Source organism: Nerophis ophidion, linkage group LG06 (assembly GCF_033978795.1).
Source record: "Nerophis ophidion isolate RoL-2023_Sa linkage group LG06, RoL_Noph_v1.0, whole genome shotgun sequence".
Taxonomy (NCBI): Eukaryota; Metazoa; Chordata; class Actinopteri; order Syngnathiformes; family Syngnathidae; genus Nerophis; species Nerophis ophidion.
The window spans coordinates 78972855-78996434 of record NC_084616.1 but is presented as its reverse complement, the minus strand read 5'-3'; the positions used below and the strand labels follow the sequence as shown (position 1 = coordinate 78996434).

General features: G+C 40.9%; 1 protein-coding gene across 1 annotated transcript in view; it reads right to left on the bottom strand.

The window, feature by feature from the left end:
* The window catches only part of LOC133555287 (copine-9-like), a 271759-nt gene that overhangs the window by 159163 nt on the left and 89016 nt on the right, over positions 1-23580 (bottom strand). Inside the window, exon 6 of the mRNA XM_061904929.1 lies at positions 9222-9268. Within this exon, the coding sequence (XP_061760913.1) occupies positions 9222-9268 (47 nt within the window). The remainder of the gene's footprint in view (positions 1-9221; positions 9269-23580) is intronic.

Here is a 23580-nt window from a genome sequence, read left to right as displayed (position 1 = left end):
TGCCCAAGGCATGGGTAACTTACACATGTGTGATGGTATGGGGGTGTATTAGTGAACAAGACATGGGTAACTTACACATGTGTGATGGTATGGGGGTGTATTAGTGCCCAAGGCATGGGTAACTTACACATGTGTGATGGTATGGGGGTGTATTAGTGAACAAGACATGGGTAACTTACACATGTGTGATGGTATGGGGGTGTATTAGTGAACAAGACATGGGTAACTTACACATGTGTGATGGTATGGGGGTGTATTAGTGCCCAAGACATGACTAACTTACACATGTGTGATGGTATGGGGGTGTATTAGTGCCCAAGGCATGGGTAACTTACACATGTGTGATGGTATGGGGGTGTATTAGTGCCCAAGGCATGGGTAACTTACACATGTGTGATGGTATGGGGGTGTATTAGTGAACAAGACATGGGTAACTTACACATGTGTGATGGTATGGGGGTGTATTAGTGCCCAAGGCATGGGTAACTTACACATGTGTGATGGTATGGGGGTGTATTAGTGAACAAGACATGGGTAACTTACACATGTGTGATGGTATGGGGGTGTATTAGTGCCCAAGGCATGGGTAACTTACACATGTGTGATGGTATGGGGGTGTATTAGTGAACAAGACATGGGTAACTTACACATGTGTGATGGTATGGGGGTGTATTAGTGAACAAGACATGGGTAACTTACACATGTGTGATGGTATGGGGGTGTATTAGTGCCCAAGACATGACTAACTTACACATGTGTGATGGTATGGGGGTGTATTAGTGAACAAGGCATGGGTAACTTACACATGTGTGATGGTATGGGGGTGTATTAGTGAACAAGACATGGGTAACTTACACATGTGTGATGGTATGGGGGTGTATTAGTGAACAAGGCATGGGTAACTTACACATGTGTGATGGTATGGGGGTGTATTAGTGAACAAGACATGGGTAACTTACACATGTGTGATGGTATGGGGGTGTATTAGTGAACAAGACATGGGTAACTTACACATGTGTGATGGTATGGGGGTGTATTAGTGAACAAGACATGGGTAACTTACACATGTGTGATGGTATGGGGGTGTATTAGTGCCCAAGACATGGGTAACTTACACATGTGTGATGGTATGGGGGTGTATTAGTGAACAAGACATGACTAACTTACACATGTGTGATGGTATGGGGGTGTATTAGTGCCCAAGGCATGGGTAACTTACACATCTGTGATGGTATGGGGGTGTATTAGTGAACAAGACATGGGTAACTTACACATGTGTGATGGTATGGGGGTGTATTAGTGCCCAAGGCATGGGTAACTTACACATCGGTGAAGGCACCATTAATGCTGAAAGGTACATACAGCTTTTGGAACAACAGGTTGTCATCCAAGCAACGTTATCATGGACGCCCCTGCTTATTTCAGCAAGACAGTGCCAATCCGCGTGTCTTCGTAGTAAAAGAGTGCTGGTTCTAGACTGGCCTGCCTGTAGTCCAGACCTGTCTCCCATTAAAGATTTGTGGCACAATTTGAAGCCTAAAACAGCAAACTGGAGACCCAGGACTGTTGAACAACTTAAGCTTTACATCAAGCAAGAATGGGAAAGAATTCCACCTGAAAAGCTTCGAAAATTGGTCTCCGGGAAGAACTCCTCACACTGATTTTCAGAATAAAAGTTGATTTTCAAGGTAAAAACTGAATTTCAAGGTAAAAGTAAATTTTCATGGTAAAAGTGATTTTAAAGGTAAAAACTGATTTTCAAGGTAAAAGTTGATTCTCAGGGTAATAAACGGATTTTCAAGGTAAAAGTTGATTTTCAAGGTAAAAGTTGATTCTCAGGGTAAATAACGGATTTTCAAGGTAAAAGTTGATTTTCAAGGTAAAAGTTGATTTTGAAGGTAAAAACTGATTTTCAGGGTAAAAACTGATTTTCAAGGTAAAAGTTGATTTTCAAGGTAAAAACTGATTTTCAAGGTAAAAGTTGATTCTCAGGGTAAATAACGGATTTTCAAGGTAAAAGTTGATTTTCAAGGTAAAAGTTGATTTTGAAGGTAAAAACTGATTTTCAGGGTAAAAACTGATTTTCAAGGTAAAAGTTGATTTTCAAGGTAAAAACTGATTTTCAAGGTAAAAGTTGATATTTAAGGTAAAAGTTGAACTTCAAGGTAAAAACTGAATTTCAAGGTAAAAACTGATTTTAAAGGTAAAAACTGAATTTTAAGGTAAAAACTGAATTTCAAGGTAAAAGTTATTTTTTAAGGTAAAAGTTGATTCCCAAGGTAAAAACCGATTTTCAAGGTAAAAACTGAATTTCAAGGCAAAAGTTGATTTTCCACGTAAAAGTTGATTTTCGAGGCAAAAACTGATTTTCAAGGTAAAAGATTATTTTTGAGGTAAAGACTCATTTTCAAAGTAAAAGTTGATTTTCAAGGATAAAAAAATGATTTACAAGGTAAAAGTTGATTGTCAAGGTAAAAACTGATTTTCAGGGTAAAAAATTATTTTCAAGGTAAAAGTTGATTTTCAAGGTAAAAACTGATTTTCAGGGTAAAAACTGATTTTCAAAGTAAAAGTTGATTTTCAAGACACAAATTAAATTTCATGGTAAAATTTGATTTTCAAGGTAAACACTGATTTTCAAGGTAAAAGTTGATTTTCAAGATACAAACTGATTTTCAAGGTAAAAGTTGATTTTCAAGATACAAACTGATTTTCAAGGTAAAAGTTGATATTCAAGGCAAAAACTGATTTTCAAGGTAAAAACAGATTTTCAGGGTAAACGTTGATTTTCAAGGTAAAAGTTGATTTTCAAGGTAAAAACTGATTTTCAAGGTAAAAGTAGATATAAGCCAAACACTAATTTTCAAGGTAAAAACTGATTTTCAAGGTAAAAGTTGATTTTCAAGGTAAAAACTGATTTTCAAGGTAAAAGTAGATATAAGCCAAACACTGATTTTCAAGGTAAAAACTGATTTTCAAGGTAAAAGTTGATTTTCAAGGCCAAAACTGATTTTTAAGGTAAAAGTTAATTTTCAAAGTAAAAGTTGATTTTCGAAGCAAAAACTGATTTTCAGGGTAAAAGCTGATTTTCAAGGAAAAAAATGGATTTTCATGGTAAAAGTTGATTTTCAAAGTAAAAACTGAATTTCAAGGTAAAAGTTAATTTTCAAGGTAAAAGTTGATTTTCAAGGCAAAAAGGAAAGGCCATGTAACACATTGGTAAAAATGCTGCTCTGCCAACTTTTTTACAAAGTGATAATGCCATTAAATTTTAAAAACATGATTACTTGCAAAAGCAAATTAAATTTGTCAGTTTGAATGTTAAATATCTTGTCCTTGCAGTCTATGCAATTGAATAAAAGTTGAAGCTGATTTACAAATCATTGTATTCTGTTTTTATTTACCATTAACACAACGCGCCAGCTTCACTGCTTATGGGTCGTGTTCTTGGTAAATAAATCTGTGCCTTGTTTTCAATGAATACTTAGGCCTACTACAGAGGTACTTGGTGAAGAAGTTTGGTTTAAGTGGATAATCTTAGCAACGTCCTTTGAAGTCCTGTAGTGCAGCCCATTGGCTGATTGTATTTCCTTGACATGAAAATGTGACACATTGAAGTTTCAACGGTCACATTTCTTGTCACATTTTTAAAATGTTTTCACATCCGCCTGATGTCAGCTGTCATCCGAGTATTGTGAAGAATCTCCTTAGCTGCAAAAGGCGCTGCCATGAAAATGATGCTGCAATAGCTGAGGATGTCACTTTACAATTTTGTCTCCATTGACTGAAATGCAATTTGAAAAGCAAGCAAGCTATGTGATGGGTTTTCCTTTCATTCATGGTTGGTATTTGTGTGCATTACCTGATGGCAAGATGTGTGCTCTGAGGATTGCTATAACATTCAATCAGTTTGCGATCACACCCCGACACGTGGAATTCAGATAAGTCACAAATGGATTTTCAATCGTGAATTTTGTTGATTTGTTTGGAATTTCTCAGCCTTAAAAAGATCATGTGGCTCTGCAAGAGTCTTGTGGACACAAAGGAGATGAGATGGAGTTTACAAGCAGGCAACTAGTTGACTTAGTTCTTAGAGAAAGTGTTAAAGTTAAATACATTCATTAATAGATATAAGATTTTAAGATGGCCAAACATAACCAGAAATCATTATCATAATTCGAGATAAAAGTATTTTTTATTTACTGTCCCTAAATATCTAAAAGTGTTCATACCGTATTTCCTTGAATGGCCGCCGGGGCGCTAATTAATTTAAAACCTCTTCTCACTCCGGCACTTACCAAAGGCATGCGGTAAATTTAGGCCTGCGCTTATAAATTTGAGTGTGATGTAAGGATACCATCATGAAAAGCACATTTAATAAAAAAAAACATTATTATGGTCTTACCTTTACTTATAAATGAAGTCCATGCGCAGCTCCTTCTGATCAAAAGCATCGATAACTTGTTTATAGAAGTCTTCCTTATCTTTCTTCAGTTTTAAAAGTCTCTGTCTCGATGGAGATCTTCCTTTATTACCTCCTGCTTTGATTAAAAGTCCAGTTTAGAAAACTGTTTTATTTTAGATATGTAATCCTCCATGTTAAAAGTGCAAGGGAGAGGAAAAAATAAAGGATGGCTGCTCACTCTTGCTGCTTGTTGTCACTTCTTCTGCAGCCGAGTAGTTGCAAGAAGGATCACTAACGCCCTCTACCACCAGGAAGCGGGAGTCATTTAATGACTCATATTTGACACACGCAGCTACGGTATATTAATAAAACATAGCTGCTTACTGTTCTTTTTAGCATATTCAATAGCTTGGACCTTAAATCCTACTGAATAGCTCTTAATCTTCTTCCCTTTATGCGATTCCAAATGATTGAAATCAGCCTCCTCCATTTTGAAAATGATGACAGGTGAAGTGTCACTCGTGACGTGACGAGTTTGACCCGGCGGAAATTCTAGTCAGGCGCATACTATATACCCGGCGGCAATTCAAGGAAATACGGTATTCTCTTCATGTCATTTTATGCTCCTTCCAGTGTTGTTGTTTTTAGTTTATAGAGTTTGTATCCAATCAGAATTCAGCTTGCTTATGTCACCATGCTGTACCAAACTGCCGGGGGCCTTCAGAATCGACAATGTCTGTGCACTGGAAGTGAATGGGCACATACAGTTGATAGACAATTGTAATAGCCAATCATATTACAAGTTTTTTTCAGTAAGGCCTTCTAGATGGCCTTACGCTGTGATTGGATACTCCCTTGGGAGTCCCAAGGGAGTATCCAATCACAGGCTGGGAAAACAGGAAGTGGCACCAGAGCCATACGAGCCATAGAAAGCCACAGAAAACTCACCGGTACTCACAAAGAAGGAGATATAACATGTTGATTAGGTGCCATATATATATTTGTAAGGTTATTTTTAAGAAGGATATTTCAGAAAAACTACACAATACGAAGGTCCTAAGTAGTCCTGGGTTCAGTCCCGGACTCGGGATCTTTCTGTGTGGAGTTTGCATGTTCTCCCCGGGACTGCGTGGGTTCCCTCCAGGTACTCCGGCTTCCTCCCACCTCCAAAGACATGCACCTGGGGATAGGTTCCTCCCACCTCCAAAGACATGCACCTGGGGATAGGCCCCTCCCACCTCCAAAGACATGCACCTGGGGATAGGCCCCTCCCACCTCCAAAGACATGCACCTGGGGATAGGCCCCTCCCACCTCCAAAGACATGCACCTGGGGATAGGTTCCTCCCACCTCCAAAGACATGCACCTGGGGATAGGTTCCTCCCACCTCCAAAGACATGCACCTGGGGATAGGCCCCTCCCACCTCCAAAGACATGCACCTGGGGATAGGTTGATTGGCAACACTAAATGGTCCCGAGTGTGTGAATGTTGTCTGTCTATCTTGTGTTGGCCCTGTGATTGGGTGGCGACTTGTCCAGGGTGTACCCCGCCTTCTGCCCAATTGCAACTGAGATAGGCTCCAGCACCCCCCGCGACCCCGAAAGGGATAAGCGGTAGAAAATGGATGGATATATATATCTAATAAGCCGGGCCGTGCATTTCTCACCTAGGCCTTCAGTGATGTCCTAGTTAGTCCGACTTCACCTCTCAAAATACTGTAATTGATATCACCACATGTACACAGCTGGAGATACTATACATAAACACACTTGCACACTAGTGATCATTGATTCCCCTCAGCAGTGTACAAAACGGTCTATTTTTTGGCGCATTTAACTTTCAATGAACCTGCTCATAGGTTCCAGGTTCGATTACTGCTTCGGCCATCCGAGTCACAGCTGTTGTGTCCTTGGGCAAGACACTTTACCCACTTGCTGGTTTAAATGTAGCTTAAAAATGTAAATATGGGTTTTACTATGTAGAGCACTTTGAGTCACTAAGAAAAGCGCAATATAATTTTCCACTTCATTAGTATATTCTACATTATTATTATATGTTGTACATACACACATATATATATATATATATACACACATGTATACATATATATATACACATTTATTATCATTATTCTAATGTTTAAAATGTGTTATTTCATAATATTTATTAGGATTATATGCTGTATACATACATACATTTACTTATATATACACATACACACACACATATATATATATATATATATATATATATATATATATATATATATATATATATATAGTATACATATAGACTGTATGAGTTATTCTCCGCATTTGACCCATCACGCTTGATCACACCCTGGGAGATGAGGGGAGCAGTGAGCAGCAGTGGTGGCCGCGCCCGGGAATCATTTTGGTGATTCAACCCCCAATTCCAACCCTTGATATACAGCATTATATTTATATATATATATATATATATATATATATATATATATATATATATACACAATTTACATATATAACATGCAAATAACTATACATTTATACATCAATAACATGCATACAATATACACATACAATATGCACACACACTTATACACGAACAAACATATACCCATACATAAATACATACATGCACAGTAGATTTACTCGTCCATTCTATTTCCCTCATTGATTTACTTTTTCGGCAGCTAAACTTTCATCATTTATTATCATTTCTGTTCTGCTCATTAAGCGCTCGCATACGATGTGACAGTTGTGCATCGGTAACGAGGTGAGGAGACGGTGCAAAGAGACAATGAATGGAAGGTCACATGTTATTTCCATAAATAGTCATGACATACAGCAATATCTCATCATGTCACAGGAAGTATATGTGCATATTTGATGAGACAATCCATTAATCTGCCTCTCCTGCTTCTCATCGCTTACCTTTGATCATCTGAGGCTATTTCTTTCGTAAATCAATGTCAATTATTGTTGTATCGCTGATTTTAAAATGTCTTATTTTGTGATTTTTCCTACCGACATGTCTTCTATGAGGAAGCAGTGCCTGGTGAATCTGTGGTGGGCTCTCTTATTTCTGGGGCTCAGGTTGCTGAGGTAGTTAAAAACTGTGGTGGGCTCTCCTATTTCTGGGGCTCAGGTTGTAGTTAAAAACTGTGGTGGGCTCTCCTATTTCTGGGGCTCAGGTTGCTGAGGTAGTTAAAAACTGTGGTGGGCTCTCCTATTTCTGGGGCTCAGGTTGCTGAAGTAGTTAAAAACTGTGGTGGGCTCTCCTATTTCTGGGGCTCAGGTTGCTGAGGTAGTTAAAAACTGTGGTGGGCTCTCCTATTTCTGGGGCTCAGGTTGCTGAGGTAGTTAAAAACTGTGGTGGGCTCTCCTATTTTTGGGGCTCAGGTTGCTGAGGTAGTTAAAAACTGTGGTGGGCTCTCCTATTTCTGGGGCTCAGGTTGCTGAGGTAGTTAAAAACTGTGGTGGAATCTCTTATTTCTGGGGCTCAGGTTGCTGAGTTAGTTAAAAAGCTCCTCGGTTGCAAGGACCCCGGGGTAGATGATGATCCGCCTGGAGTTCCTTAAGGCTCTGGATGATGTGGGGCTGTCTTGGTTGACAGGACTCTGCCACATCGCGTGGACATCGGGGTCGGTACCTCTAGATTGGCGGTTCCTCTCTTTAAGAAGGGGAACCGGAGGATGTGTTCCAACTATCGTGGGATCCTTCCCGGTAAGGTCTATTCAGGTGTACTGGAGAGGAGGCTACGCCGAATAGTCGAACCTCGGATTCAGGAGGAACAGTGTGGTTTTCGTCCTGGTGAGGGTTGGACTCCGCCAAGGCTGCCCTTTGTAACCGATTCTCTTCATAACTTTTGTGGACAGAATTTCTCGGCGCAGTCAGAGCGTTGAGAGGATCTGGTGTGGTGGCTGCAGGATTAGGTCTCTGCTTTTTGCAGATGATGTGGTCCTGATGGCTTCATCTGGCCAGGATCTTCAGCTCTCACTGGATCGGTTTGCAGCCGAGTGTGAAGCGACTGGTACGAGAATCATCACCAACAAGTCCGAGTCCATGGTTCTCGACCGGAAAAGGGTGGAGTGGCATCTCCGGGTTGGAGAGGAGACCCTGCCCCAAGTGGAGGAGTTCAAGTACCTCGTAGTCTTGTTCACAAGTGAGGGAAAAGTGAATCGTAATGTCGACAGGCGGATCGGTGCGGCGTCTTCAGTAAATGCGGACGCTGTATCGATCCGTTGTGGTGAAGAAGGAGCTGAGCCGGAAGGCCAAGCTCTCAATTTACCGGTCGATCTACAAACATTTGTACATTCGCATCCTCACCTATGGTCACAAGCTTTGGGTCATGACCGAAAGGATAAGATCACGGGTACAAGCGGCCCAAATGAGTTTCCTTTGCCGTGTAGCCGGGCTCTCCCTTAGAGATAGGGTGAGAAGCTCTGCCATCCGGGAGGAACTTAAAGTAAAGCCGCTGCTCCTCCACATGGAGAGGAGGAGCCAGATCAGGTGGTTCTGGCATCTGGTCAGGATGCCACCCGAACGCCTCCTTAGGGAGGTGTTTGGGGCACGTAAGACCGGTAGGAGGCCACGGGGTAAACCCAGGACACGTTGGGAAGACTATGTCTCCTGGCTGGCCTGGGAGGCTGCTTCCCCCGCGACCCGACCTCGGATAAGCGGAAGATGAGTGGATGGATGGTTGGATTTTGTGTGTATAGTCGGCGCCCAAAGCAGTTTTTTAAGTGATAGGCATCTATGATGACATTTACTGTATAACAAGCATAGAAGTATTCCTAGAAATAGGGTACAAATACATGTAATATTTGACTTACCTCTCTCCACTCTTTGGTGCCTATTCCTTGCAAATACAGCACGACCACTGTCAAGGAAAAGAGAACAACATGAATATCGAAGCAGACCTCTGCCAAGGCTTACTTGTCGCTTCCAAAACGTTATGTTCACAGAAAAAGAACGATTCCCATTTAACTCAAGGCCTTTGTGTAAATTTGAGGTCTTTGACACTTTCGATACGGTGCATCGCTCTAGAAGTGTCCTGAACTCCTGTTTCCATGCCAGTGTTGTGTGGAGTTGAACAATGCTGGGGGTGTTGCTCAGCGTCCCAAAGCTGTTGCTAGGCTGCTTTCTTTACAAAACAAACACGTTAAGACTCCACAGCACCCCTGCTGGCCGCATCCAAAGAGTGTGCTTAATTGTACTTCAATTGCTTTAAGAAGCAATTAATCAACAATTCATTCCGCACGGACGACAGCATTTTGAAGGGTCATTAACTGCTTCATGCCTAATAAGCATGCTAACATTTAGTTATATTAATTAGAGAGATTACTACCTTCTACAGGCCTGGGCAATTATTTTGACTCGAGAGCCACATTTAGAGAAAAAAATGTGTCTGGGGGCCCGGTATATCTATTCTTAGGAACACTAATACAAAACCTCACAATAATGTCTGATTGATTGCTAAAAACCTTATGACAGACCGCTTTAAAAAAACGTAATGGAATTTTTAATTTTTCATGAAGGATAAAACACTGAATATTGGCAAAATATGAACGTCACCCCCCCTTTCGATCAAAACATTTTACAATCAAGTGAAACTGTTAGAATAATAATGTACATATTATCACACTAACTTTAGTCTGCTTAAAGTCTGTTGCTTTAGTTATTAGCTATTGTGCTCAAGTTAGACTTTTTCTAATCTATGCAAGTAAAAAACTTCTTGTCTGAGGGGTGGCCTCAGCCACAGATGTTATCTTTGTTTTGGCCCGCTGGCAGCCAAGGACTTCAGGGACCTCGGCAGGGATGGGATGACAGCACGCAGACGAGATAGAAACTTCAAGGACCTCAACGAAGATAAGATGACAACACACAGACGGAGCGGGGGCAAGGCGAAATCACAAGGCCCCCAGCCCATTCCGTCACGTACTGTGCGTCCTGGACCTGCTGTGCATAATATATGTGACCACTCCTTTTAGAGGCGGCCTCACTGATGTTGACTATGGAACTCTGAATAAAAAGAGGCACGCGGGAACTGAACCTTAGAGCGTAGGGCGAGACTGTGACTAAGTGTTCAGCGCCAGCCTTCTCCTCGTGAGCTAAATTGAACTCTGTCTTTGCATGGTTCTTTGCTTCTTGTCTGATTAATAGATGTCATCAGTTTTTGAACCTGACAGAAACGAAACAAAAATGCAACAAACAGTGAAATTTGAAGGCAAAGGGTACAAAATAAACCCACCTACAATCTGATATATCTGATGCATTACTAAGCTTTACAACTTTGTAGTGAAAATCTTTCCACGTCTGTGGAAACGCTTCCCACCCACACTGCTTGGTGCCTCGTCTGAGCTGTAAAGTAAAGCGGCCGTACTGGCATGTGTTGCAATGTAAATATTTCATCATTGATTCATAAACTATCAGACTGTGTGGCTTTCAGTAGGCCTTTAAGATCCTGTCTTTCTTACTGTATGTATTTTTAAAGGAATGTATTATTATATGTGTTGTGAATTATTAACAGGGGCGGATAAAACATTGAATATTGTGCCATGAATAAGTAAGCGTACGTTTCAGTCCATCCTCAGTGGGGGATTCGCCGAAACCGATCATTGTGTTTGTGTTCCGAGCGGCGATGACGCGGCAGGGGCCCAATTAAAAAAACACAACTTTATCATTTTGTCACAATAGTCCTAAATGTGAGGATGTGCTTGCAGGGGCAAACAAACAAGTGCTGGCTGGAGGCTCTAATTAGAGCTTTTAATAATCACTCAAGTGTTGCCTTGGTCTGCGTTTCAACGCCGCCGTCAAGCGCCGCGTGGCGGTGTGAAATTCATTAGCTGGAATGAACTTCAGACGGTTTCGGACCAGCGCACGATTAAAAACCACATTTTCTCCCCTAATGAGCAATTAACATAGGGAAGATAACGACATAGCAGAGGGCTGGGAGTTTTTTGGAGGAATGCATCTTTGGTTTGAATTCTTCCTTTTGTTACACTCTGACCTTCAATGTTATTTGGTGGTTTTGTTGATGGGAGTAATGATGGTCACTTCATCCATAGTGGATCTAACATAATAGTGTGAGAGTCCAGTCCATAGTGGATCTAACATAATAGTGAGAGTCCAGTCCATAGTGGATCTAACATAATAGTGTGAGAGTCCAGTCCATAGTGGATCTAACATAATAGTGAGAGAGTCCAGTCCATAGTGGATCTAACATAATAGAGTGAGAGTCCAGTCCATAGTGGATCTAACATAATAGTGAGAGAGTCCAGTCCATAGTGGATCTAACATAATAGTGTGAGAGTCCAGTCCATAGTGGATCTAACATAATAGTGAGAGAGTCCAGTCCATAGTGGATCTAACATAATAGTGAGAGTCCAGTCCATAGTGGATCTAACATAATAGTGTGAGAGTCCAGTCCATAGTGGATCTAACATAATAGTGAGAGTCCAGTCCATAGTGGATCTAACATAATAGTGTGAGAGTCCAGTCCATAGTGGATCTAACATAATAGTGAGAGAGTCCAGTCCATAGTGGATCTAACATAATAGTGTGAGAGTCCAGTCCATAGTGGATCTAACATAATAGTGAGAGTCCAGTCCATAGTGGATCTAACATAATAGTGTGAGAGTCCAGTCCATAGTGGATCTAACATAATAGTGTGAGAGTCCAGTCCATAGTGGATCTAACATAATAGTGAGAGTCCAGTCCATAGTGGATCTAACATAATAGTGAGAGTCCAGTCCATAGTGGATCTAAAATAATAGTGAGAGTCCAGTCCATAGTGGATCTAACATAATAGTGAGAGTCCAGTCCATAGTGGATCTAACATAATAGTGTGAGAGTCCAGTCCATAGTGGATCTAACATAATAGTGTGAGAGTCCAGTCCATAGTGGATCTAACATAATAGTGTGAGAGTCCAGTCCATAGTGGATCTAACATAATAGTGTGAGAGTCCAGTCCATAGTGGATCTAACATAATAGTGTGAGAGTCCAGTCCATAGTGGATCTAACATAATAGTGAGAGTCCAGTCCATAGTGGATCTAACATAATAGTGAGAGTCCAGTCCATAGTGGATCTAACATAATAGTGAGAGTCCAGTCCATAGTGGATCTAAAATAATAGTGAGAGTCCAGTCCATAGTGGATCTAACATAATAGTGAGAGTCCAGTCCATAGTGGATCTAACATAATAGTGTGTGTGGTCACTATTTTATTGCAATAATAAACATATGTTTAACATAGCCAAAGATTTTTTTTTTAAAATAAATCCAATAATGCCATTTATTGTGGTCCCTTTTATTTCGAAAAGTATCTAAAAGTACCAGAAAATGACACAATTTGTTACTGCATATGTCAGCAGTTAAGTTAGGAGCCTTTGTTTGTTTACTTACTAATAAAAAACAAGTTGTCTTATTTGGTCACTATTTTATTTAGGGAAAAACTTGCAATAAGAAACATATGTTTAAAGTGCCCTAATATTTTTTTCTTAAAATAAAACCAATAATACCATTTTTTGTGGTGCCCTTTATTTAGAAAAATATCGAAAAGTACCGGAAAACTTCAGCAGCTAAATTAGGAGCCTTTGTTTGTTTACTTACTAATAAAAGACAAGTTGTCTAGTATGTTCACTATTTTATTTAAGGAAAAACTTGCGATAAAAAAAACATATGTTTAATGTACCCTAAGATGTGTTGTTAAAATAAAGCCAGTAATGCCATTTTTTGTGGTTCCCTTTATATTTAGAAAAGTACCTGTCAGGCTTGCCATTGACAGTTTGTTATAGTTTTTCCTCCTGTGTGTTTATTATTTCCTGTCCTTAGTTCCTGTCAGCACTCTTATTTTGGTTCAGCTTCCTGTTTGTCTCTCTGAGTGCTTTGTTTCCCCACAGCTGCAGCTGATTGGCACCTGGCCACACCTGGTGTCAATCAGCCCGTTCCTATTTGTACCTGCTTTGCCTTCCAGTCAGTGCTGGATTATTGATTTGTCATGCCGATGTCGCTCCTGTCGCATCGTGTCGTATCTTGTCTTGTCTATGCAGCGTTGCCGTAAGCTATGTTTCATTGCGGTTTTTAGCTTACTGCCTTTTGTTCCCTGCTTTCAAGTTTGTTTTTATAATACCTTTACAACTTCTGTTTCCTGCTCGATTCTTGCTAGCTTCCATGCTGAGTTCCTTTTTGTTTTCTAGTTTCCATGCTAGCTCCCTTAGTTTGTTATCCACTTCGTGCGTGCTTTGTGTTAGTACCCTTTTGTTTGTTCGTGTTCTATTTAATTAAATTAAATCATGTTTTCCTGTTCTAGGCTTGCCTCCGTCTCTGCATCTTGGGGTTCGTCAACAACAAACTCTGACAGTACCGAAAATATCGAAATACATTTTAGTACCGGTACCAAAATATTGGTACAGGGACAACACTAGTCGGCACATATAAAAGTACCAGAATCCACAGATGCGGTCTTTTATTTAACAGTACATCCGTGTAAACGAGAGGAAGAAGAAAATGGAATATCCTCCGAGGGATTCCATCGATGACTCATGCCTTGACTCCGCCTCCTCGCCACGGGTGAAATATGATCCCTAAACCACAACAAGCGTTATGTTCGCAATCAAAGTCTGGACCTTGGTGTGTCCCCAAGGTTGCGGCGTAACGGCGCCTCTGCACAGCCCGGCGAGACCAGACTAATCGGATGGAGTGTCGGCCAAAGCACCTGACTGATTACCTCTTACATGGAAAGCGACTGAGGTGAGAAAAGAGCCCATCAGGAGCGGCCAAATCACCAGGCAATGTGCCACCAGCTCTTGAAGGCCCGCTCCTAAACACCACGCTTGAGGACAGACTCCAGGACAGGACCCGGGCGACTTGAAAAAGGACTGAAGTCGGATGCCAGCACAAATTGAATTAGGCTGTGGCGTATTTGCGGCGGGCCGACGATGGCGGGGAACAGAGCGAGGCGACCGAGGAAGACGTCGGGAGGAATCACCCGTCCTGCCAACGTCCTGCCGGGCGGGGATTTCGTCTCCCGTCCACCGAATGAAGACAAGCTGCGCGTGAAGAGACGTGGCGCAGACATGGCAAAAGATCTATACAGGAAAGATCTACACAGGAAAGGGTGAGAAGCTACTTGACCAACAGGAAGCTGAACGAAGACACTTTATTAGCAAAAGTATTTGGCCACCTGCCTTGACTCACATGTGAACTTAAAATGCCACTCTTGAAAAAAGGTAAAAAGCACGATTCAAGTACAAACCCCGTTTCCATATGAGTTGGGAAATGGTGTTAGATGTAAATATAAACAGAATACAATGATTTGCAAATCCTTTTCAAGCCATATTCAGTTGAATATGGTACAAAGACAACATATTTGATGTTCAAACTCATAAACATTTTGCAAATAATCATTAACTTTAGCATTTGATGCCAGCAACACGTGACAAAGAAGTTGGGAAAGGTGGCAATAAATACTGATAAAGTTGAGGAATGCTCATCAAACACTTATTTGGAAAAACCCACAGGTGTGCAGGCTAATTGGGAACAGGTGGGTGCCATGATTGGCTATAAAAGCAGCTTCCCAAAAAATGCTCAGTCTTTCACAAGAAAGGATGGGGCGAGGTACACCCCTTTGTCCACAACTGTGTGAGCAAATAGTCAAACAGTTTAAGAACAACCTTTCTCAAAGTGACATTGCAAGAAATTGAGGGATTTCAACATCTACGCTCCATAATATCATCAAAAGGTTCAGAGAATCTGGAGAAATCACTCCACGTAAGCAGCATGGCCGGAAACCAACATTGAATGACCATGACCTTCCATCCCTCAGATGGCACTGTATCAAAAACCGACATCAATCTCTAAAGGATATCACCACATGGGCTCAGGAACACTTCAGAAAACCACTGTCACTAAATACAGTTGGTTGCCACATCTGTAAGTGCAAGTTAAAACTCTACTATGCAAAGCAAAAGCCATTTATCAACAACATCCAGAAACGTCGCCGGCTTCTCTGGGCCCGAGATCATCTAAGATGGACTGATGCAAAGTGGAAAAGTGTTCTGTGGTCTGACGAGTCCACATTTCAAATTGTTTTTGGAAATATTCCACATGGTGTCATCCGGACCAAAGAGGAAGCGAACCATCCAGACTGTTATCCACGCAAAGTGTAAAAGCCAGCATGTGTGATGGTATGGGGGTGTATTAGTGCCCAAGGCATGGGTAACTTACACATGTGTGATGGTATGGGGGTGTATTAGTGCCCAAGGCATGGGTAACTTACACATGTGTGATGGTATGGGGGTGTATTAGTGCCCAAGACATGGGTAACTTACACATGTGTGATGGTATGGGGGTGTATTAGTGCCCAAGGCATGGGTAACTTACACATGTGTGATGGTATGGGGGTGTATTAGTGCCCAAGACATGGGTAACTTACACATGTGTGATGGTATGGGGGTGTATTAGTGCCCAAGGCATGGGTAACTTACACATCTGTGAAGGCACCATTAATGCTGAAAGGTACATACAGCTTTTGGAACAACATATGCTGCCATCTAAGCGCCGTCTTTTTCATGGACGCCCCTGCTTATTTCAGTAAGACAATGCCAAGCCACATTCAGCACGTGTTACAACAGCGTGGCTTTGTAAAAAGAAAAAAGAGTGCGGGTACTTTCCTGACCCGCCTGCAGTCCAGACCTGTCTCCCATGGAAAATGTGTGGCGCATTATGAAGCGTAAAATAGGACAGCGGAGACCCCGGACTGTTGAAGGACTGAAGCTCTACATAAAACAAGAATGGGAAAGAATTCCACTTTCAAAGCTTCAACAATTAGTTTCCTCAGTTCCCAAACGTTTATTGAGTGTTGTTAAAAGAAAAGGTGATGTAACACAGTGGTGAACATGCCCTTTCCCAACTACTTTGGCACGTGTTGCAGCCATGAAATTCTAAGTTAATTATTTGCAAAAAAAAAAATGTTTATGAGTTTGAACATGAAATATGTTGTCTTTGTAGCATATTCAACTGAATATGGCTTGAAAAGGATTTGCCCGATTGTAGCTGAAATAGGCGCCAGTGCCCCCCGCGACCCCGAAAGGGAATAAGCGGTAGAAATGGATGGATGGATGGATGTATTCTGTTTATATTTACATCTAACACAATTTCCCAACTCCTATGGAAACTGGGTTTGTACTGTATAACCCATTTCCACAAGGTTACGGAGTGTGTTTATAGGAATTTTCCGCCATTCTTCCAAAAGCGCATTGGTGATGTTGGTGGAGAAGGCCTGGCTCTCAAGTCTCCGTTCTAATTCATCCCAAAGGTGTTCTATCAGGTTCAGGTCAGGACTCTGTGCAGGCCAGTCAAGTTCATCTCGGGGAGAGCGTGGTGATGTTGGGAGAGTGGCCGGTTAATGGTTCAATCCCCACCTTCTCCCATCCTAGTCACATCTGTTGTGTCTTTAAACAAGATGCTTCACAATTGCTCATGGTTAGTGCCTTGCATGGCAGCTCCTGCTATCATTGTGTGAATGTGTGTGTCCCACACAAGGTTGCAACATTATTTGTCAACATGGTCTGCTCTCATTTTGTCGCACATTTGACCCTCTATTTGTGTACCTACACTCTGTCCTCCTCCTGTCTAGGCCTGCTATGTGTGTGTGTGTGTGTGTGTGTGTGTGTGGTACACAGAACATCAATTTCCACACTTCTATTAGCCCCGGGCCCAGTGGAACCGGACATCTTATATGTAATATAAATGTGTAAGGGGGGGTGTATGGTGTGTGGTCATTAAATATATATTCTCATATATGTTCTTCACAGAAAATGAGCCAAAGTCAGTGAGTCTCAGTTTGTAAAATTAATTAATTGTATTATTTTTCTTTTCATCAAAAATGAACACCACAGGCGGTCTGTCACAAAGTTTTTTAGTTTCGTATTAGTGTTCCTAAAAATAGATACACCGGCCCCCAGACACATTTTTGTCTGTAAATTTGGCCCCCCGAGTGAAAATAATTGCCCAGGCCGCTCTCAACAATGTCAGCCACATCCGAAGCCCAGAAAGAGGAAAATAGGGCAACGGCAGATAAAGAAGAAGACAACTCCAATTGAACTCACCTCCTACCTGCCGATGAGTCAGAGCACAGATGCAAATAAAACAAACGCTGAACGTCTGTTACGTTCCACGGTGAAATGGACTCTTAGTGCAGTGTTTAAATGTCCCTGGTGGGTGAGAGGAGAGGAAGTGTCTCCTGTGGACATTTGAATGGCTGTTATGTAAGTCAAGCCAGAGGTCTTTCATAAGATGACAGTTGAGGGTGAACTCCAGCGTTTGGTCCGCTTAAAGTGGACTCCGGTGCGGCCGTTTTGATCAAAAGTGTTACTCCGACCCTGGCGTGCAGCAAACAAGGAGCACCAGAGCCGTGTTTACTGTACCCTCGCTCATAAACACATTATAACGGGACTGTATGTGAATGTTATATCTGTGTTAGAATGAGTCTGCTTCCTAACACAGATCATACACACCTGCTCCGCCAGAGCAGGGGTTTCCACACATTCATTTATTTGTGGCGGCCCGCCACGAAAGAATTACGGCCGCCACAAATAAAAATAATTAAAAAAAAAAAATTTTTTTTTTTTTTTTCCTCAGCATTTGACTCGCTTGACCGCTCATAAAAGCAATGGGACTCTGTGAATGGAGCTTGTAGTTACATATTATATAAATATTATATAAATATGTACATAAAGAGTTGTAATTATATTCCAACTCCGCGTTCTTCTTGGTCATCGCCGCCGCCGCGAGTGAGAAGAGGTTTTGAATTAATTAGCGCCCCAGCGGCAATTCAAGGAAATACGGTAAATCTGTTTTCTGGTATTAGCATACACAAAAATCCAAATGCTGACATAGCTTACTTTGTTGTAACACGGTCCTAACTAGACTTCTGTGAACATGTACCAAACGCTCTCCCTGACCACCTGAGTGCACCACAGACTGTGGATGCTTTTAAAAAAGGCTTAAAAACCTTTTTTTTTTTTTAAGCCTTTTAATAGATATATGAATACTAGTTCTAGCTATTAGACTGTTCTAGTTTTACTTTTATTTTTTATTTTATTATGTTTTTATTATTATTTTATTTTATTATCCGTAAATACACTGTAACACTTTGAAGTAAAGTAAAGTACCAGTGAGGGTGTTTCTAGGTGTGGTGAAATGTGTCCTCTGCATTTGACCCATCACCCTTGATCACCCACTGGGAGGTGAGGGGAGCAGTGAGCAGCAGCGGTGGCCACGCCCGGGAATCATTTATGGTGATTTAACCCCCAATTCCAACCCTTGATGCTGAGTGCCAAGTGGGGAGGTAATGGCTCACGTTTTTTTTTTTATAGTCTTTGGTATGACTCGGCCGGGGTTTGAACTCCCAACCCACAGATCTCAGGGCGGACACTCTAACCACTAGGCCACTGAGGTTGTTTGCTCAATGTAAAGTGCTTTTTACTAATAACATCTATTCTTATTAGTATTAAAATCTAAAATATAGCACAACTTTAATGTGCACCGATTAAACCCTTTTGTCATTTTGGATCCGGACCAGAGTACCAAACTCCAAGTGTGACCTCGGTCTCAAACAGACATCCTTCAAAGCGTGCAATAAAGTGTGTAGCTGCACAATGACGACAAAGGGCAGCTTCCTGTTCCACTCAGGATTGAATACAAAGTCTCCCTACTTGCCCTCCATGGAAATTCTCCGCTCCTCCCAATCTGTGGAACCATCTCCCTGACCACCCAAGGGCACCACAGACTGGATATTTTTGAAAAAGTTTAACCTCCCCCCCTTTTTTAAAGCCTTTTTATAGATATATGAATACTAGTTCTAGCAATTAGTCTGTTCTAGTGCTTTTTACAAATAAAATGTATTATTATTATTAAAATATATTATATTGCACAACTTTAATGCGCACCAATTAAACCTTTATGTCATTTTGGATCCGGACCAGAGTACCGAACTCCAAGTGTGACCTCGGTCTCAAACAGACATCATCAAAGCGTGCAATAAAGGGCAGTTTATTGCGCCTTAGATGTTTGACATTTTAATCATGCTACATCTTTTCAACCAGGAATTGAACAAAGTTTTTTTTTCTTTATGCCAGTCTGAGAAAGACAAGACGAGGACAGAACATGAAGCATCTTCACGCTGATGGTCTCTGGAGACAAGAACTGACATTTGCGTTCTCTCGTTAACTCATCATCGCCTTCAGGGTTTCCTTGAAAGCCGCTCGCAGTTCAGACCGAGAAGGTTCTACCGGCTCGGGGGGGCGGAGAGCGGCGGGGGTTTCGACTTCTTCTTCAAGGGCGGCGACAAAGTGGTTGAGGTCACGCATGCTCGGAATACTTTGGAAACTTAGACGAGACGGAAGTGGATGTGACCGAGCGAGCTGCAGGTCAACACTGGCCACTTAATTGCAGGAAAAGAAGTGAGGGCGGCTTCTTTGCAACACTGACTGACAGCTTCAATCGGGACACAAATTGCCTCATGAATTGGAAATAACTTCATGCGTGCGTCCTTGGGAATAGGAAGGTTTTATTCCAATGTCGCTTTTTTACTTTCAACACCAAGGAACATCGCAGGTTTAACGGGATTAAATACGGCTGAAAAGGAGTAAGAAAAAGCAGAGTTGACTTATTAGCGTATTTTCCGGACCATAGGGCGGGTCTTGTCAGGCCTATTTTCCCATCTTAAAACTCATTTGTAAACTCTAGCCCAGGGGTGTCGAACTCAAATACAGAGTGGGCCAAAAGCCGCGGGCCAAGGTTGAACAAATGAACCTTTTAATAAGGACCCAAATAAGTTTTGCATTAAATATTGAACAAGTAAGGCTTAAATAACATAATAGTGACATGCAAAATCCAGTTTTAAATGATAATCATTAAAAAATATCAACGGCATATCAAATACAATTTAAATAAAAATGGAAAGCCTCTTTTCTATTTGCAGCCCATTGAGATAAATATCAAAATAAACTTTTTCCAAAGGCTAATAATACATTTGCAAATAAAATAACAATAACAAATGAATCAAACATTCAAGCCTTGAAGTAGCAAGAGAAAGTGCATGAGTAAAACTTAAATTATTGCTTGGGGGGTATATTGTAGCGTCCTGGAAGAGTTAGTGCTGCAAGGGGTTCTGGGTATTTGTTCTGTTGTGTTACGGTGCAGATGTTCTCCCGAAATGTGTTCGTTATTCTTGTTTGGTGTGGGTTCACAGTGTGGTTCATATTTGTAAGATTGATCAAGTTGTTTGTACGGCCACCTTCAGTGTGACCTGTATGGCTGTTGAACAAGTATGCCTTGCATTCACTTGTGTGCGTGTGTGTAAAAGCCACATATATTATGTGACTGGGCTGGCACGCTATTTCTATGTAGGAAAAGCGGACGTGACGACAGGTTGTAGAAGACACTAAAGGCAGTGCCGTTAATGCACGCCCCCAATATTGTCGTCCGGGTAGAAATGGGGAGAAATTTGGGAGAATGTTTAGATTTTAGGGAGGGGCACTGAAATTTGGGAGTCCGGGAAAATCGGGAGGGTTGGCAAGTATGAGTATTAGTGGTGAGTATTAGCTGTGTAAAAGTGGCGGGCCAGCTCTAATGTTACTTTGGCAAGTATGAGTATTAGTGGTGAGTATTAGCTGTGTAAAAGCGGCGGGCCAGCTCTAATGTTACTTTGGCAAGTATGAGTATTAGTGGTGAGTATTAGCTGTGTAAAAGTGGCGGGCCAGCTCTAATGTTACTTTGGCAAGTATGAGTATTAGTGGTGAGTATTAGCTGTGTAAAAGTGGCGGGCCAGCTCTAATGTTACTTTGGCAAGTATGAGTATTAGTGGTGAGTATTAGCTGTGTAAAAGTGGCGGGCCAGCTCTAATGTTACTTTGGCAAGTATGAGTATTAGTGGTGAGTATTAGCTGTGTAAAAGCGGCAGGCCAGCTCTAATGTTACTTTGGTAAGTATGAGTATTAGTGGTGAGTATTAGCTGTGTAAAAGCGGCAGGCCAGCTCTAATGTTACTTTCATACTGCCTCAAGGGCCAAATGAAATTACACGGCGGGCCAAATTTGGCCCCCGGGCCAGAGTTTGACACCCATGCTCTAGCCTTTAAATACAAACCCCGTTTCCATATGAGTTGGGAAATGGTGTTAGATGTAAATATAAACAGAATACAATGATTTGCAAATCCTTTTCAAGCCATATTCAGTTGAATATGCTACAAAGACAACATATTTCATGTTCAAACTCATAAACATTTTTTTTTGCAAATAATAATTAACTTTAGAATTTGATGCCAGCAACACGTGACAAAGAAGTTGGGAAAGGTGGCAATACATACTGATAAAGTTGAGGAATGCTCATCAAACACTTATTTGGAACATCCCACAGGTGTGCAGGCTAATTGGGAACAGGTGGGTGTTGTCACGCCAAATTTCTTCTCCCTACAACCCCCCCCCCATTTACTTCCGGGGTCATGATTAATACAGACGTTTTGTTAACGCTATATTATAAAAATATAACGCTATATTATAAAAATACAGACGTTTTGTCAACGCTATATTATAAAAAAAATAATAAACAATTTACAAACACAAGCTATGGGATGACATAAGAGGAAACGTGACCCCGGAAGTAAATGCGTCATCCCATAGCTTGGAGAAAAACACAACACAAAGGAGTACTACATCACTACAAAGGCACCATTAATGCTGAATTGTCCATTCAGGTTTTGGAGCAAAATATGTTGTCATCCAAGCAACGTTATCATGGACGCCCCTGCTTATTTCAGCAAGACAATGCATAGCCACATTCAGCACGTGTTACAACAGCGGGGTTTCGTAGTAAAAGAGTGTGGGTACTTTCCTGGCCCGCCTGCAGTCCAGACCTGTCTCCCATGGAAAATGTGTGGTGCATTATGAAGCGTAAAATAGAACAGCGGAGACCCCGGACTGTTGAAGGACTGAAGCTCTACATAAAACAAGAATGGGAAATAATTCCACTTTCAAAGCTTCAACAATTAGTTTCCTCGGTTCCCAAACGTTTATTGAGTGTTGTTAAAAGAAAAGGTGATATAACACAGTGGTGAACATGCCCTTTCCCAACTACTTTGGCACGTGTTGCCGGCATCAAATTCTAAGTTATTATTATTTGCAAAAAAAAAAAAAAGTTTATGAGTTTGAACATGAAATATGTTGTCTTTGTAGCATATTCAACTGAATATGGCTTGAAAAGGATTTGCAAATCATTGTATTCTGTTTATATTTACATCTAACACAATTTCCCAACTCATATGGAAACAGGGTTTGTAATAATAATCCTCGTGAGTGGAAATGTGTTTAGGTCTGGAACCAATTTGATACAACAAACGAGGGACGAGGCTGTACAATAAATAAAGAGATGAAAAAAAATCTGTTAAATAAATAAAGCTATTGACGTCTAAAGGTTCTGGCTTCATTATGCAACACAGAGCACACGACAAGGAGTGAGTCGTCTCTGGAGGCTTGCATGGAAGATCACTTTGATGTGTTGACGTGGAGGAAAGAAAGTAGGCAATATCTTAGAGCAGGGGTGTCCAAAGTTTTTCCACTGAGGGCCGCACATAGAAAAATTAAAACAACCGTGGGCCATTTTGATATTTTTCATTTTCAAACCATAAGGAAATATAAGGATTTTTTTTTTTTTTTACCTTTAGAGCTCCTGGGGACCATAAAGGGTCTCAATCATTACTGCTAATAAAACTTCAGGTTGATATGAAGTAAAAAAAAAAAAAAATACAAATAAAAAAATAAGGTTTTATGCCTTGTTTGTCAAAGACAACTTTTTTTTTTTTATAGAAAAACTGAAGTATGCAGTTTTTAGTAATTAAAGCCATAAAAGATCAATAATGCAGGGCACCATTGATTTTAAGTCATTATTTATTTTGAGAAATCAGTGTAAAGATAAATAAAATCCCATTAAATATAATTAGGATCCAAAAGGTGCCCCACTCAAAGTGATACATTTGTATTATTATTTTTTTTTTCCTTTCAACATTTAAGTCACAAGATCAACTTCAGATATATCTGTGGATTTTATGTTTGAACTATTATTTTTGTTTAAAAAAAAAAAATGTTTTTATATGCAACCACACAATAAATGCAATATTTTTTCCACATAAAACA